This window comes from Diceros bicornis, unplaced genomic scaffold (assembly GCF_020826845.1).
Source record: "Diceros bicornis minor isolate mBicDic1 unplaced genomic scaffold, mDicBic1.mat.cur scaffold_55_ctg1, whole genome shotgun sequence".
Classification (NCBI taxonomy): domain Eukaryota; kingdom Metazoa; phylum Chordata; class Mammalia; order Perissodactyla; family Rhinocerotidae; genus Diceros; species Diceros bicornis.
Window position 1 is genome coordinate 6,197,588 of NW_026691429.1, and position 17,918 is coordinate 6,215,505.

A 17,918-nucleotide genomic window follows, 5' to 3' on the forward strand; every position below is an offset into this window, starting at 1 on the left:
CATCTCCTAAGAAATGAACTGCTCTTCCTTCTGCATTTCCACAGAATTTTGCTTATTCACTTGTAGCACTTCCATGGTTTTATAATTAATTTGTCATTCTAACCCAGCTACACTGTGCATTCTTCAAGAGGTAAGGACTGTGCCTTACTCACTTCTGGAGGCACTCAATTATACTTTTGTGATAAACATTACCTTTGTCTTTTTCTCCCAGAGCTTCAGCAGATAATAAGAATATGAGATAGGCTTTTACTGTTACTAATAGTAAAAGTCACTTAAAAAATAATAGTTCCCCAACACATGCAAAGCATCATTTGTAACAGCAAAAAACTGTGAACAATTTAAAAGCCCACTATGTACATGCTATATCATGGATGAACCTCAAAAACATTCTAAGTGAAAGCCAGTCATGAAAGACCACAAAAGATTCCATTTATATGATCCAGAATAGACAAACCTATAGAGACAGAAATAGATTAGCTTTAATCTGAGGGTAGAGGAAAGGGAAGGGAGATAGGAAGTAACCACAAGTGGGTACAACATTTCTCTTGGGAGTGATGTAAATGTCCTAAAATTAGATAATAGTGATTGTTGTACAACTCTGTATATATACTAAAAACCACTGAATTGTTCACTTTAAATGGGTGAACTTTACGGTATATAAATTATATCTCAATAAAGCTATTAAAAATAGATAAATAAACGGTCAACTTAATTAGGGAAAAAAAAGAGCCCAAAGAATGGATTAATAAACTGTGATATGTCCATATAGTAGAATATCAAATAGAAGTGAGATTCAAAAAATAGAGCTGGATGGTCACAAATATATTGCTAAGACAAAAAAGCAAGCTGCAGAAGAACACATACAGGACACCACTTATCCAAAGTCATCACACAGACAAAACAATATTAGGTATTGTTCAGGGATGAATACATACGCAATGAAAGCAAAATTAGAAAAGCAAAGGAATGATAAACACCAATTTCAGGACAGTGGTTATCTTTGAGAGAGAGGGAAAGGAATGAGATTGAGCTTCAGTTTGGATTTATAATTGGGAGAAAAGGATATCAAAGAGATTTAAGGGAAGAATAGGGAAGAAGCTATCAGACAGTGTTCCATACCTCCGTGCTATGAATCAGGAAAGAGGGGTTCAATCAGAAGCAGTGAATGGGATAACTGGTAAGGAAAGCAGGAAGTCAATTTTTGGGGGGTCTATTGAAAAAGATAACCTGATGACCCCCAAACATAACAAAACAAATTCTATGAAGGCAGGAGGCTCTCTGCCTATCCAACTAACCTCTACACTCCAAAGTCCACATTTTCCTCTCTCCTGCACCAAATAGACACCAGACTCAGGAGAATCCACACCCACTTTATTTATGCTCCCCAGGAAGCCAGATAGTTAGTATTTTAGACTTGTTGGCCATATGACCTTAGTTGCAACAACTCATATCTGCCTTTGTAGAGTGAAAGCAACCATAAAGAATACAGACATGAATGGGTATGGCTGTGTTTCAGTAAAACTTTATTTACAAAAACTGTACACTGGCTTGCTAACCTCGGCCCTAGCGCCTAGCACACCACTAGGCACATTGTAGCTCTTCACGGATGTTGCGTATAGCTACATGAGAATTTCTACTTCCACTACCTAGAAAGTATAGCACGGGGAAGGGTGCATGGGGAGGTCCTAACTTTGAGAAAAGAGCTCCAGGCATTCCCAATAAGAAAACTGAACATACTTTCCTCTCAGGAGTTACTGTAGATATAGTCAACACATTAATTACGTAAACTTAGAGTTTCTTTCTTCAAGAGAAGATTTTGATGCTCACCAAAGGAACTCACTCCTCAAGAGCCTTGCCAAACACAAGCCAACGTGTCTCCTGCTGCATTAAAGAGATCCTCAATCAAAGGGCAGCTAAAAGGAGAGCCACTCTGAACCCTAAAAACAATTCATTTCAAAGAACTTTTCACTATCTCTTGGATTTACCAGATGATAAACTGAGCACACACTGCAGCCTTCCCTTTTTACTCCAAGACCACATGAAAGACTAAAAACAAACAAATAATCACAACTGCATAACTGTACTGGAATACCAGAAGAACCCTCTGCGGCTGAGAAACCATGAGGGATGCCTGAAATGTGGAAAACTAGATCTGACAAGATGGAGCACACAGCCTAAAACAGGCAGAGAGGAGTTCGGCAGCCGAGAAGTGGGAGAACACAAGAAGGCTCCAGGCCCAGAGAGGGGGCTCAAGGGATAGTCTCTGGATGATCCATCACCACCAGCAGCAGGAAGAGCCAGGTGGGTCAACCCCTGCACTCTCCTCTCACCCCCTCAGGTCCCACGTGCAGCAGGCAACTGGAGACAGGATTCCCAGAAAACACGGGCGCTTGAGTAGGAAAAGCAGCGCAGTACGCTGGCTCTCTAGCAGTTCCCCAGAGCAACAGGGTGCACATCTGCCCAGAGGGCTGGCCGTCCAGCAGTTCCGCCAAGCAGCAATCCCACTTCTCCTCCACTTCACGAAAAAGAAAGGGATCTATTTATCCCTAATAGGCAGTTGGGAAATTATCCTATTTGTACACAAAGATGCCAAGGAATCAAGATAAAGAAGATATTTAAGGGCTGGCCCCATGGCTCAGCGGTTAAGTGCGCGCGCTCCACTACCGGCGGCCGGGGTTCGGATCCCGGGCGAGCACCGACGCACCGCTTCTCCAGCCATGCTGAGGCCGCGTCCCACATACAGCAACTAGAAGGATGTACAACTATGACATACAACCATCTACTGGGGCTTTGGGGGAGAAAAAAAAAAAAGGAGGATTGACAATAGATGTTAGCTCAGAGCCGGTCTTCCTCACAAAAAAAAAAATAAATAAAACTGTTTAAAAAAAAAAAAGAAGATATTTAAAGAATTAAAGATGGTACAAACATGCAAATAGTGAGTCTGTATAAAAACACACTCCACAGGTTTTGAAATAAACCCCCAAAATGAGTTTCCACCACCTTCCTCTTCCAATCTTATAATAAGGCTTCCGGCTCCTCAAACGTAAAGCTGAAGCCACTCCTGTCAGTGACAGCTAAGCGTATGCATTTTTGTGTGAGCCTGCACAGTATTTAACAGCAGCATTAGAAAACCATGAATCACGCCTGAGGTTCCACTGTAACACTGAGTTCTCACTACTGGAAGTCAGATGCCAAACTACAGCATTGGGTTTTAGATTTCCCTTAAAGCAGCTTGGAACTCAAGAACTGCAAAACATGGGTGATATTTTGGGGAGAAATGGTCAAAAGGCTAAGGAAAATTTCAAATTGCAGCATTTTGGTTAAAAATTCAGGCCATAAATACCGATACAGTTGCCAAATAGAAAATTTTAACATCTTTAGTGATTAGTATTTTTTCAAGTAGTATGTATCTTAGGTCCTCATTTTTATACCGTGTTAGTCAACAAGGACTATTAATTATCACTAACATTTACAAAGCACTTAAAATGTGATAGGCACTGTTCTAAGGGATTCTACTCATGGATTATTCCCCTCTCGCCTCACAAGAACCCTGTGAGGTACAGAGTAGCCCACTTATAAATGAGAACACAAATGCTGAGAGGGATTAAGTGGCTTCTCCAAAGTCACACTACTGCCAAGAGACCCAGCAGTTTGAATCAGAGCTGGGATCTTAACCAGTATGTTAGACTGACTGATTATAATTTCACTAGATTCAACATGAATTTATTGAACATTTATAATGTGCATCAAAGACTACAGCCAGTGCTACAGAGGACACAAAACATGTAAAACGTGTGAAATTGATCCTCGCTCTCTAAGACACAAGATAACACTGGAGAGATCGACTTCCAGCATGACAGCGTGAGTAGCTCTGCTCACCTGCTTCTCGGGGAAACTAGTGAATTTTTTTTTAAAATAACACCATTTACAGCCCTTGGAAACGGTCCTAGGGCAAGACAGCAATCTAGTCACAAAAACCTAAGAAAATTCAGCATTGACAATACAACAGAGCATGGAAAAGTTTCAACCTAAAGACACTCTCAAGAACAGTGCAAGTTGTGGTGAAAAGCAAGTGGGAAGAGAATCCTGGATCTAATGAAGATACAGCCCAGACTATAGGCCAGCTAGTTTGTAGGAGAGAACCAGGGAATGAGACAGCTGGGAAGAGCCCTCTTGGGGTTCGTACAAGTACCAAACATTAACCTCAGAAACTAATCCCCGGCAGGAGCCACAATTTGACTGGATTAGTCTGTAGAGGAATTTATGCCCCAGGGCACTGCTGAAAACAACACAGCAATGGGCCACAATTGTGGAGGTTAACTGCTGGGTGTAATGAGGGCAAGAGTGGGAGAGAGTCCTACCTGTACCTGTCATCCTAGGGTGGCTCTGGGCATGCCCCAAACTGCACCACCCAGAGAGCAATATCAGAGGTCTAACACAGTGAGGAAGAAATACATCTCACTAAAATAATCCAGCTGGTATATAAACAAATAACAGTACCAAGCCCTGAAAGAGTCTGGGGGTGGGGGGCCAATACCCAGAGTTGCTACAATATGTTATCTAAAACGTCCTATTTATAGCAAAAAACTACCAGGCATGTAGAAAAACAGAAAAGTATGACCTATACACTGGGTAAAAGGCAGGCAACAGAAACTGCCTGTGAGAGCATCCAGATGTTAGATTTAACAGAACAGAGTTTAAAGTAGCTATTATAAGTATGTTCATAGAACTAAAGAGATGTACATAAAAGAAGTTATGATGACAATTTATATCAAATAGAGAATATCAACAAAGATAAAAATTACAAAAAAGAAACAAGTGGAAATTCTGGAGTTGAAAACTACAGTAACTGAAATCAAAAATTCAACTACAGGGGCTTGACAGTACATTTGAATTGGCGAAAGAATTAGCAAACTTAGATACATTAATAGAATTTATGCAAGCTGAAGAGCAGAGAGAAATAAGAATGAAGAAAAATAAACAGAGCCTGATAGAAATACGGGACCAATTAAATGCACGAACATACACAGAACTGGAGTACTGAAAAGAGAGGAGAGAAAGGAGCAGAAAAAATATTCAAGGAAATAATAACCCCAAACTTCCCAAATTTATTAAAAAACAATAACTTATACATGCAGGAAGCTCTAAGAACTCCAAGTAAGATAAACACAAAGAGACCCACAAACAGACACATCAGAGTAAAAAATGCTGGAGGTAAAAGACAAGGAGAAAAATGTTTAAAAGAATCAAGAGGAAAAATGATGAGTCACTTACAAGGAAACCCAATAAGACTGACAGCTGGCTTCCAGCAGAAACAGGGGAGGCCAGAAGGCAGTGGGATAGCACATAGAAAGTGCTGAAGGAAAAAACGTTAACTAAGAATTCTATATTCAGGAAAGGTACTGTTCAAAAATGAAGAAAAAATAAAGCCTTTGCTAGATAAAAATTGAGAGAATTCATTGCTAGTAGACCTGATTTACAAGAAATACTAAAGAAAGTTCTTCAGGCTGAAAACAAGTGACCCCAGGAAAGGTAATTATACATATGGTTTATCCTTTCTATTCTTAACTGATTTAAAAACCAATTGTATAAAATAATATCACACAATGTATCATGGCTTAAAACGCACAATTTAATGTAAGTGTAATGTATTTCCTATAACAGCCCAAAAGGAGGTGGATGGAAGCAAAGTTGCAATGAGCTAAGGAAATGACTGCAGATGGTAAAATGATAATTATAACAATGCAATGTTGAGTTTGTAACATTAACAGATATAATACATATAACAACAATACCAAAAAAAAAGGGAAAATGGGAATCAAGCTGCATAGCAGTAAAGGTTCTGCATATTACCCAAATTCAGCTAGTACAAATCTAAAGCTGATGAGACGTGTATAGTAAACCCCAGAGCAATGACTTAAAAAAATTCAAAAAAAAAAACTAAAAAAAAGATCACTAATGAAATTAAAATGCTACATTAGAAAATACATATAGAAAACAAAAACTAAAATGGCAGATGTAAATCCAACTCTATCAGTAACATTAAACGTGAATAGATTGAACAATCAAAAGGGAAAGATTGTTAGATGGGATTTAAAAAAACACGATCCAACTATATGTTGTCTACAGGAGACACACGAGAGTCACAGAGACAAAAACACTGAAAGTAAATGGATGGGGAAGAATATCATGCAAACAGCAACCACAAGAAATCTGGAGTGGCTGCACTAACATCAGACCACACAGACTTTAAAACAAGAATACTAGAGACAGTGACATTTTATAATGATGAAATAGTCAACATTTCAAGACAACAATTAAAAACATACATGCATCTATTAATGGAGCATTGAAATACATGAAACTTTTAACAGAAATGAAAACAGACAATTCAACAATAGTTGGAGACTTCAATACCCTCATACACAGCTGGTGGGAATGCAAACTGGTGCAGCCTCTATGGAAAACGGTATGGAGATTCCTCAAAGAATTAAAAATAGAGATGCCCTATGATCCAGCTATCCCACTACTGGGAATCTATCCAACGAACCTGAACTCAACAATCCCAAGGGCCTTATGCACCCCTATGTTCATTGCAGCATTATTCACCATAGCCAAGAAGTGGAAGCAACCTAAGTGTCCCTCGACTGATGACTGGATCAAGAAAATGTGGTATATATATACAATGGAATACTACTCAGCCATAAAAAAAGACAAAATCGTCCCATTTGCAACAACATGGATGGGCCTGGAGGGTATTATGTTAAATGAAGGAAGCCAGAAAGAGAAAGACAAACACTGTATGATCTCACTCATATGTGGAATATAAACCAACACATGGACAGAGAAAACTGTATGTGGTTACCAGGGGCAATGGGGGTGGGGGGTGGGGGGTGGGCACAAGGGGTGAAGGGAGACATATATATGGTGATGGACAAACAAACATGTACAACCCAAAATTTCACAATGTTAAAAACTATTAAAACATCAATAAAAAAAAAAGACAAAACTGAAGGGAAAAAAAAAAAAGACAGGACAAGATTACCAACCTTACAGAATCAAAAAGGATTATAAACAAATACTATGAATAATAGTACACAAATTAGATAACTTAGAGGAAATACACAAATTACTAGAAAAACACAAACTACAAAAATGACTCAAGATAATCTGAATAAACCTATAATAAGTGAAGAGATTGAATCAGTAATCCACAAACTATGCACAAAGAAAAGCCCAGGCCTAAATGGTTTCACCGCTGAAATCTACCAAACACTCAAGGAAGAATTAACAGCAATTCTTACAAAAAAAAAAAAAAAAAAAAAGAAGAGGAAGAAACACTTTCCACCACATTTTATGGGGGTAATATTACCCCTATACCAAAATCAGACAAAGATGTCACAAGAAAGCAAAACTACAGGGGCCAGCCTGGTGGCGTAGAGATTAAGTTTGCACGCTCCACTGTGGCGGCCCAGGGTTCACAGGTTTGGATCCCGGGTATGGACTGATGGACCGCTTGTCAAGCCATGCTATGGCGGTGTCCCATATAAAAAAAATAAATAGAGGAAGATGGGCACGGATGTTACCCCAGGGCCAATCTTCCTCCGCAAGAAGAGGAAGACTGGCAACGGATGTTAGCTCAGGGCTAATCTTCCTCACCAAAAAAAAAAAAAAGAAAACAAAACTACAGACTAATATCTCTTACGAACATGGATGTAAAAGTCCTCAACAAAATACTAGCAAACTGAATCTAGCAATATATAAAAAGAATTATACACCATGACCAAGTGGGATTTATCCTAGGGATGCAAAGTTGGTTTAACATCCAAAAATAATTAATGTAATACATCATACAAATAGAATGAAAAACAAAAAATCACAAGACCATCTCAGCAGATGTAGGAAAAAGCATTTGACAAAATTCAACACGCTTTCACGATTTAAAAAAAAACTCAAACTAGGAACAGAAGGGAAGTTCCTCAATATAAAGGGCATCTACAAAAAATCTCCAGTTAACATCATACTTAATGGTGACATACTGGATGGTTTCCCTTTAAGATTAGGAACAAGACAATGATTTCCACTCTTGCCATTTCTATTCTAAATTGTAGTGGAGGTTCTAACCAGGGCAATTAGGCAAGAAAAAGAAATAAAAGGCATCTATATCGGAAAGGAGGAGGTAAAACTATCTCTATTCGCATGAAGTGATCCTGTATATAGAAAACCCTAAGGAGTCTACCAAAAAACTATTAGAAGTAATAAATGAGTTCAGCAAGGTTGCAGGATACAAGATCAATATACAAAACCCAATTGAATTTCTATACATTTGCATTGAAAAGCCCAAAAGTAAAATTAAGAAAACAATTCCATTCACAATAGTATCCAAAACCAGGAATAAATTAACCAAAGAAATGCAAAACTCATACTCTGAAGTTGATTCTAAATTCATACGGAATTCTAAGGCAACAAGCTACAACTAACAAAACAATTCTGAAAAAGAAGAATAAATAGTGTAAGACTCATACTTCCCAATTGCAAAAGTTACTACAAAGCAACAGTTGTCAAGACAGTGTGGTACTGGTACAAGGACAAACATACAGATCAATGGAACAGAACTGAAAGACCAGAAATAAACCTATACACCTGTGGTCAACTGATTTTTCACAAGGGTGCCAATGGTGCTGTGACAATTGAATAGCTATATGCAAAAGAATGAAGTTAGACCCTAACCTTATCCCATAAGCAAAAGTTTACTCAAAATGGATCATACACTTCAAATGAAGAGCTAAAACTATAAAACACTTAGAAGAACACACAGGCATAAATCTTCATGACCTTGTATTTGGCAATGGACTCTTAGATCTGACACCAAAAGCAGAAACAACTAAATAAATGAATAAATAAGTTAAACGTCATCATCAAAATTAAGAACTTTTATGCTTCAAAAGACACTATCAAGAAAGTGGAAAGACAATCTAGAATGGGAAAAAATATCTGCAAATCATATATGGAATGAGGAACTTGTATTCGGAACATATATTAAAAAGCTCTTGGGGCCAGCCCGGTGGTGTAGCAGTTAAGTTCGCGCGCTCCACTTTGGCGGCCCAGGGTTCATGGGTTCTGATCCCAGGCACAGACCAACGTACTGCCTATCAAGTCATGCTGTGGCTGCGTCCATATAAAGTAGAGGAAGACGGGCACGGATGTGAGCCCAGGTCCAATCTTCCTCAGCAAGAAGAGAAGGATTGGCAACAGAAGTTAGCTCAGGGCTGATCTTCCCCACCTCCTCCCCCCAAAAAACTTCTTACAATTCAGTAATAAAAAGACAACCCAATATAAAATAGGCAAAGAATCTGAACAGATATTTCTCCAAAGAAGATATACAAATGGCCAATAAGCACATGAAAAGATGCTCAGTATCATTAGTCATAAGGGAAACGCAAATCAAAACCACAATAAGATACCACTTCATACCCACTAGAATGGCTAAAATTAAAAAAGTTAGATAACAAGTGTTAGTGAGAATGTGGAGAAACTGGAACCCTCAAACACTGCCACAGGAATGTAAAATGTTGCAGCCACTTTGGAAAATAGTCTGGCAGTTTCTCAAATAATTAAACATAGAGCTACCATGTAACCCAGCAATTCTACTCCTAGGTATATATCCAACAAATGGAAACATGTCCACACAGAAACTTGTACATGAATGTAACAGCATCACTCATAATAGTCAAAAGGTGGAAACAACCCAAATGTCCAAAGACACACAAACAGATAAACAAAATGTGGTATATCCACACAATGAAACATTATTTGGTCATAAAAAAGAATGAGATACTGACATATGCTACAACATAAATGTACCTTGAAAATATAATGCTAAGTGAAAGAAGCCAGCCAAAAAAAAACCCATATACTATATGATTCTATTCCTAGGAAAGTCAGAATAGGGAAATCTATAGAGACAAAAAAGTAGCTTAGTGGTTGCTTAGGGATGGGGTAAACAGGGTCAGGGGATAAAGGGATGGTAGCTGAAGGGTTCAGGCTTCTTTTTGAGGTGATGAAAATATTCTAAAATTTACTGTGGTGATGGTTACACACATCTGTGAATATATTTTAAAAAACCACTGAATTATAAACTTTAAATGGGTGAATTGTATGGTATGTGAATCATATCTCAATAAAGCTGCCTAAAAAATGTAGTAGCCAGCTCCAAAAAAAAACATCATAGTGAAGAAAGCAGAATGTAGGGTCAGAGAGCAACATCGCTTTTGTTCATCATTAATCCTTCCTGCCCTTAAAGCCATGCCTGCATGTTTGCAAAAAAAAAAAAAAAAAAAAAAAAAAAGGACTAAATGAAGTAGACGAGTGACAGGAAAAAAGCAGGGTAGGAAACCTGGATTTCACCACATGAAAAGAGCACAATTCTACACTATGCAATGTCACCAAAAATTAGACATAAAAATATCCTCACTTATACCTGGACATACAAACTACTAAAAACTAACTTACCAAATAAATTTCTGAAACATCAAATGAGTCTGTGTAAGGCTTTGTTTGAAGAACTTAACTTGTATTAATTGATTTAATCCACACAACCACCCTATGTGGTACATATATAGCTGATCTTCATTATTTACAAGTTCCATATTTGTGAATTCACCTACTCACTAAAAGTTTTTTGGAATCCCAAATCAGTATTTGCAGCATTCTCATGGTCATTCGCAAACATGAGCAGAGCAGTGAAAAATTTCAGTCTATCAACACACACGTTCCAGTTGAGGTCAAACAAGGTGACACTCTGCCTTACTTCAGCTCTCATACAGAAATGACCAGAGGATAGAGATGGTAGGGAGCAGTGTGGTGTAATGCAAGAAGCTCCAGTTCTTTCGAGTTTAGGAGAGTTTAAGTCATTTTCCCAAGATCAGAAAGCTAACGAATGGAGGACTGTATGAGCCAAGGACACAAAGTGAAGAAATTGATGGTTGAATGAATTAATAGTTAAAAGGCTAAAAAAGAGATAAAACGAGATCATAAAAAATACTTACACCAAAAGAAGAAAAAATGGAGAAGGGAAACAAAAAACAGATGAGACAGAAAACAAACAGTAAGATGATAGATTTAAATCTAACCATATCAATAATCACATTCAACGTAAATGTTCTAAATGCCCCAATTACAAGGCAGAGATTGTGAAAACAGTGTGGCAGTTCCTCAAAAAGATAAACACGGAATTACCATATGATGTTGCAATTCCACTCATAGGTATATACCCAAAGAAATGAAAGCAGGAATCACTCACAGGTATACACCCAAAGCACTGATGTGGCATACAGATACTTGTCCACCAATGATCATAGCAGCATTATTCACAACAGTCAAAAGGTAAAAATAACCCAAGTGTCCAAACAAAATGTGATAAACACATACAATGGGATATTATTCAACCTTAAAGAGGAATGAAACTCTGATATATGCTAAACATGGATGAAACTAGAAAACATGCTAAGTGAAATAAGCCAGACACAAAATGCCAAATACTATATGACTCCACTCATCTTAGGTACCTAGAATAGGCAAATTCATAAGACAGAAGGTAGGGGAGAAGGGAGAACGGGGAATTATTGTGTAATGGGTATAGAGTTTCTGTTTAGGATGATGAAAAAGTTACAGAAATGAAGAGTCACAATGGTTTCACAATATTGTAAATGTACTTAATGTCACTGAATTCTAAACCTTATAATGGTTAAAATGGCAATTTTTATGTTACATATATTTTGCCACAATAAAAAAAAAAAGGGCAGAGATCATCAAACTATAAAAAAGCAAGACCCAAGTGTATGTTGCCTACAAAAACAAACACTTTAAATATAAAGACACAAACAGGCTAAAAGTAAAAGGATGGAAATAGACCATGCTAGCACTAGTCAAAAGATCTGGCTACATTAATATTGAACAAAGTAGACTTCAGAGCAAAGAATATTACCAGGGATAAAGAGGGCCACTTTATAACGATAAAGGAGTACATTCATCAAGAAGACATAACAATCCTAAGCATTTATGTACCTAATAAAAGAGCTTCAAAATGCAAGGAGCAAAAAACAATGGAACTAAAAGAAGAAACAAACAAATCCAAAAAATTATAATAGGAGATTTGCACACCCCTACCAATAATTGACAGAACAAGGAGACAGAAAATCAGTAAATGTTGTTCAAGTCTTTCATATCCTATCAACAAACGTGATAACATTTATAGAACACTCCACCCAATAACAGCAGCACATATATCTTTTTAAAGTCAAAATGAAACATTTACCAAGACCATATCCTGGGACATACAACAAATCAGATAAGCTTTTAAAAGATTCAAATTATGCAAAGCATGTTCTCTGACAGGGGAACTAAATTAGAAATCAATAACAGAAAAAAAGTCTGGAAAATCCCCCAAATATTTGAAAATTAAATAATACTCTTCTAAATAAGCAATGGGCCAAAGAAGAAGTCAAAGAGGATATCAGGAAATATTTGTTACTGAATGAAAATGAAAACACAACATGTCATTATTTGTGGCATAGAGTTGAAACAGTATCTAGAAGGCTGTTTATGGCACTCAACACCTTTATTAGAGAAAATGCAATGTACCAAAGCAATGACCTAAGTTCCCACCTTAAGAAATAAGGACAAGAAACGCAAGCTAAACACAAAGTGAGCATAAGAAACAAATAAGAGCAGAAGTTGATGAAAAAGAAAACAGAGAAACAACAGAGAAAAATCAATGAAACCAAAAGCTAGTTCTCTGAGATCAGTCTAACCAGACTATTAATGGAACAAAAGAGAAAAGACAAAATTAGTATCAGAAATAAGAGAGGTGACATCACCACATTTTCTATCAATAGTAAAAGGATAATAAGGAATACTATGAACAACTTTTGTCAACACATTTGACTACTCAGATGAAATGGACAAAACCTGTGAAAGTTAAAAATTACAACAGCTCATTCAAAAAGAAATAGATAATCTGAATAGCTCTATATCTACTAAAGAAATTGAATTTGTAGACAAAAACCTTCCCCCAAAACTTCAGGCCCAGAAAGCTTCACTGGTGAATTCTACCAAATATTTAAGCAAGAAATAACACCAATTCTAGACACACCCTTCCAGAAAACTGGGGAGGGTATATACCGCGCAGCTCAATCTGAGGCCAAGGTTACTCAAAAACTAAAACTAGACAAAGACATTTCAAGAACACTACAGACAAATATCCTTTTTGAACATAAATGTAAAAATGTAAATGAAGAAATCTTTAGCAAATTGAATCCAACAGTATATAAAAATAATATACCATGACCAAGTGGGATTTACCCAAGGAATGCAAGGCGAGTTTAACATTTCAAAATCAATGTAATTCATCATATTAAAAAACTTAAAACAGAAACCATGGGATGAATTAAAACTATAAAACATCTCTAAGAAAACACAAGAGAGAATCGTAGTGACCTTGGCTTTGGCAAAGATCGTTAAATACAATACAAAGAGCGGAAATATAAAAAAATATATATAAAACAGACTTCATTAAAATTAAAAACTTCTGTTCTGTGCACTGGTAAGAAGTAAAAAGGTAAGCCAGAGTAGGAGAAAATACCTGCAAAAGATATATCAACACGTAAGAAACTCTACAATTCAATAAGACAAACTACCCAACTTAAAAATGAGCAAAAGATCTGAATAGACACCTTGCTCGAGAAGATATACAGCACGCAAATGAGCACCTGAAAAGATGGTCAACATCATCTGTCATCAGGCAAATGAAAATTAAAACGACAACGAGATAACACTAGACTAGAACGGCTAAAACTCAAAAAGACTAACCAGACTAAGTGCTGGAGAGGGAGTGGAGCAACTACAGCCTGCACACATGCTGGCGGCAATGTAAAATCGTACAACCACTTTGGAAAACAGCTTGGCAAGTTTTTAACTAATCACACACCTACCACACAATTCAACCATTTCACTCCTGAGTATTTTCTCTAAAGAAATGAAAGCACATGTCCACACAAAGACTTGTACACCAATGTTCACAGAAGTGTTTTGTTTAATAGCCCAAAACTGGAAACAATCCAAATGTTCCTCAATCAGGTGAAGGAACAAACAAAATGTGATACATGCACAACACAGACTACTACTCAAAAATAACAAGAAATGAACTATTGATATATGTAAGAACATGGGCGAATTTCAAAATAATTATTCTGAATGAAAGTAACTGAGCCAGGTAAAACAAAGAGTACATATTATATAATTTCATGTATATAAAATTGTAGAAAATGAAAACTTATCTACAGAGTCAGAAATCAGTGGTTGACTAACGACAGGCAGCACACAGTTGTAGGGAGGAATAACAAAGGGCCAGAAGGAATGTTTTAGAGGTGACGCTCATTATCTTGATTATGGTGACGGTTTCATGGATGTACACATATCTCAAAATGTATTAAACTGTACACTTTAAATATGTGCAGTTTGTTGTAGGTCAATAATACCTCAATAAAGCTGCAAGAGGAGGAGGAGAGGAGGGGGAGAACAGAGAGACGAAAGAAAAAGAAATCACTCTAGGAGGACCAGGATCCAGAGTTCAGAGAGGGCAGTGAAAAAGGAGGTCAAGAAACAATCAAGGAGCATTCCCTAGAACTGAAGAACACAAGTCCTCAGCCTCAGAGTCAGCCAAGCACCGATCAAAATAAACTGAAATTTTAAAAAAATCTATACCTGAGTACATAATCATGAACACTTACACTACCAAGGATAAAGATCTTGAAAAAGTTCAGAAAGAAAAATAGATCAACTACAAAAGAACGAAAGCAGAACATAGAAATTAAGAGCATGGCCTTCCTGATTTTGACAATGGCTCTGCCATGTATTAGCCAAGTGACCCTGAGTACATTACTTAACCCCTCTGTGCTTCAGTTTTCTCATCTGTAATAGTAATAATAGTAAGTAGTAGTAGTCATGTGGTTGTTATGAGAATTTAATAAACTAATCTATAAAGTGCCTAGAACAGTGCCTGGTATGTGTTAAATACTACATAAGTATCGGTTAAATAAATAAATCACATTAACATTCAACTTCTCATCAAAGGGCCGGCCCGGTGGTGCAACCAGTTAAGTGCTAGCACTCCGCTGCGGTGGCCCGGGGTTCGCCGGTTTGGATCCCGGGCAGGCACTGACGCACCACTTGGCAAGCCATGCCGTGGCAGCGTCCCATATAAAGTGGAGGAAGATGGGCACGGATGTTAGCCCAGGGCCAGTCTTCCTTAGCAAAAAGGGGAGGATTGGCAGATGTTAGCTCAGGGCCGGTCTTCCTCACAAAAAAAAAAAAAACTCATCAAAAATACTGGATGACATAAGTCAAAAGAACAGCACTTTCAAAGATTTGAGGGAAACTAATTTGCAAGATCAAACTTGATGCCTAGCTAATGACCACTCATGTGTACAAGGGTAGAACAGATTCAGAAAACTCACACCCCGCACAGCATTTCTTAAGAATTCAATTGAGAATAAAAACCAAGGAAGGATTTAGGCCAAGAAAGATGATCAGAAAATAGTACCCTCAACTGAAGAAAGGAATTTTTAAAGATTTTATTTATTTATTTTTCCCCCAAAGCCCCAGTACATAGTTGTCTGTCTTAGCTGCACATCCTTCTAGTTGCTGTATTTGGGACGCGGCCTCAGCATGGCTGGAGGAGTGGTGCCTCGGTGCGCACCCGGGATCCGAACCCGGGCCGCTGGCAGCGGAGCGCACGCACTTAACCGCTAAGCCACGGGGCCGGCCCGAAGAAAGGAATTTTTAAAAATCTCAGGAAGCAGCTTTCCAGCAAGCCTAAAGAACCAGGTGTGACAGCAACAGAAATAAAGACCTCAAGAAGGAGTCTCCAAGAAGAAAGAGGACTTGATAGAATACCTAATAAAACAGCGAGTTTGGATGTGGAACCGTATAAAGAGGAAAACAGAAAGAGAACACCAAGAAAAAGACAAAAGTAGCACAAGAAAAGAAACAGTATCACAGCATAACTTGAATCTGGAAAGTGACAAGAATTTACAATACTATTTGATTTTTCAGCTTTTAAAACAATCCCATATATAGCCAAAGCCCTGACAATTTAATTTGGGATGCCAACAAGGCAAAAGGACAGCTGGCAAGCTTGGGGTGAAGAGTAAGAGCAGCAGAGGTAGAAAAGCTAATACCTAACCTTAGAAAGTGAGAAGTCAAGGGATACTTTAAATAGAAGACGTAATAAAAAAGACACATTACTCAAAGTTATAAAGCTTACCAAGAGAAGAAATAAAGACAGTGATTTACTATTAGGAATGGGGCAGGGGATGCCGCATAAGTGACGCAATCCTCTTCTATCATAGCTAGAATTCAATAGATAGATCCAAAACCAATAAATCAGGCATAATCATGATATCTAGAGACAGAACCAAAACAGTTAAAAATGGTTATCTCTACAGAGTAGAAATGGGATGAGATGCAAGTCAAGTTTGATGGAAGTTTTAAAAACAAAGGAAACCAGCATTCAGTTTAACACTTTCTCTTTGGGAAAAACACAAGGAATACTGAAACTGCCGTCAAAACCAGGCTTTCGGTTCCTCCTGGATAGGAGCTAAGTAAAAATCAAGATCTCACCAACCTCAGCAAAAGAATGCAGTTCACTGTGACTGATGGGCACTTCCTTCAAAAACGAAGGGGCGAGGGGCATGAAGCGCCGCTGAACCTTCCCAATCCAGAAATTCCAAGCACAAAATCGAACTCGGACGGGATCACGGAACGATAAAGAGAAAACTCAATAATGGCCAGAAGTCGACACATACATTAACAAACAACCAACCAAGTATTTAAGTGCATCCAGGAATTCTGAAAATTTCAACAAGCCTTCTGTCCAGCAGTCGGGGCACCTAGAGAAGGGGGCACTTATGAGACTTCTGTCTCGTCCTAGACGTTTCTAAGATGCTGCTTTCACCGTAGGATCTAAAACAGCAACAACAGTCCTTTCACACCAGGAGAAAACCTTTCGAGCACGGGCAGTAAACAACAGAAAGCTCGCCGCGGGGGGGTTACTTTACAAGGTTGTGAGAGGCTGGGATCAACACGTGCGCCTCGCTCCCCAGCTAACTCAGCGGGCCAGGCCAACACCTTCGAGCCTGTTCTGAAACCCGAAACGCGCTGCGCCGAGAGGAAACAAAGCCGTGGGCGGGGCCTTCCGGGCCGGAAAAAGCGGGCAGGGAGGAGCAGCCCTCCAGCGAGCACAGACCCCGCTCGGCCCTCGCCCCGCCGAGGCTGCTCTCCCAGGGCCCCGACAACGAGTGTCGGCGACCAACCGCGTGTCGGGCCGCGGCCGCCCGCGGGGCCCACAGAGCAGCGCGGGCCCCGGCGCGGCACCCCGGGGACAGGCGGCGGGTCCCGAGGGCCGCGGCCCAGACGCGCTGGGGCTCCGAGCTTGCCGCCACGCACCTCCTCACCTTCTCTTCCACGCAGTCGACAATGATGGACGGGGACTTGCGGCTGAGCCAGCGAGAGAAAGCCGGGCCTCCCATAGCAGCGGCGCGGCCCTCGACGAACGTAACCAGACAGACAGGCGGGAGCGGCAGCCGCGGCACCGGGACTTCCTCCCACGTGCGCGCCGTCGACGGGAAGTGATGTCACGGCGCCGCCGCCGCAGGGGAAGCCGGGAAGGAGGCTCGCGGCCGGGCTGGTTGTCGGATTCGGGGTTCTACGGCTGACCGGGTGGTGGGGGCTGCGGCTGGCCTCGCTTGCGGCGTTAGCTTTCAGTGGTGCCAGCCCTGAAGCCTGAGGTCGACCTCATGTGAGTCGCGGGGAATCCCGGGCTGCACCGGCGTCTTGCTTCCCCAGCCCTCGGGTTCCAC

General features: G+C 39.4%; 1 protein-coding gene across 1 annotated transcript in view; it reads right to left on the minus strand.

Annotated features, from left to right (window-relative positions):
• The window catches only part of LOC131403206 (5'-3' exoribonuclease 2-like), a 39,159-nt gene extending 21,454 nt beyond the window's left edge, over positions 1-17,705 (minus strand). Inside the window, 1 exon segment of the mRNA XM_058537505.1 lies at positions 17,514-17,705. Within this exon segment, the coding sequence (XP_058393488.1) occupies positions 17,514-17,588 (75 nt within the window). The 5' untranslated portion in view covers positions 17,589-17,705.
• Positions 17,706-17,918: the final 213 nt, after the last annotated feature.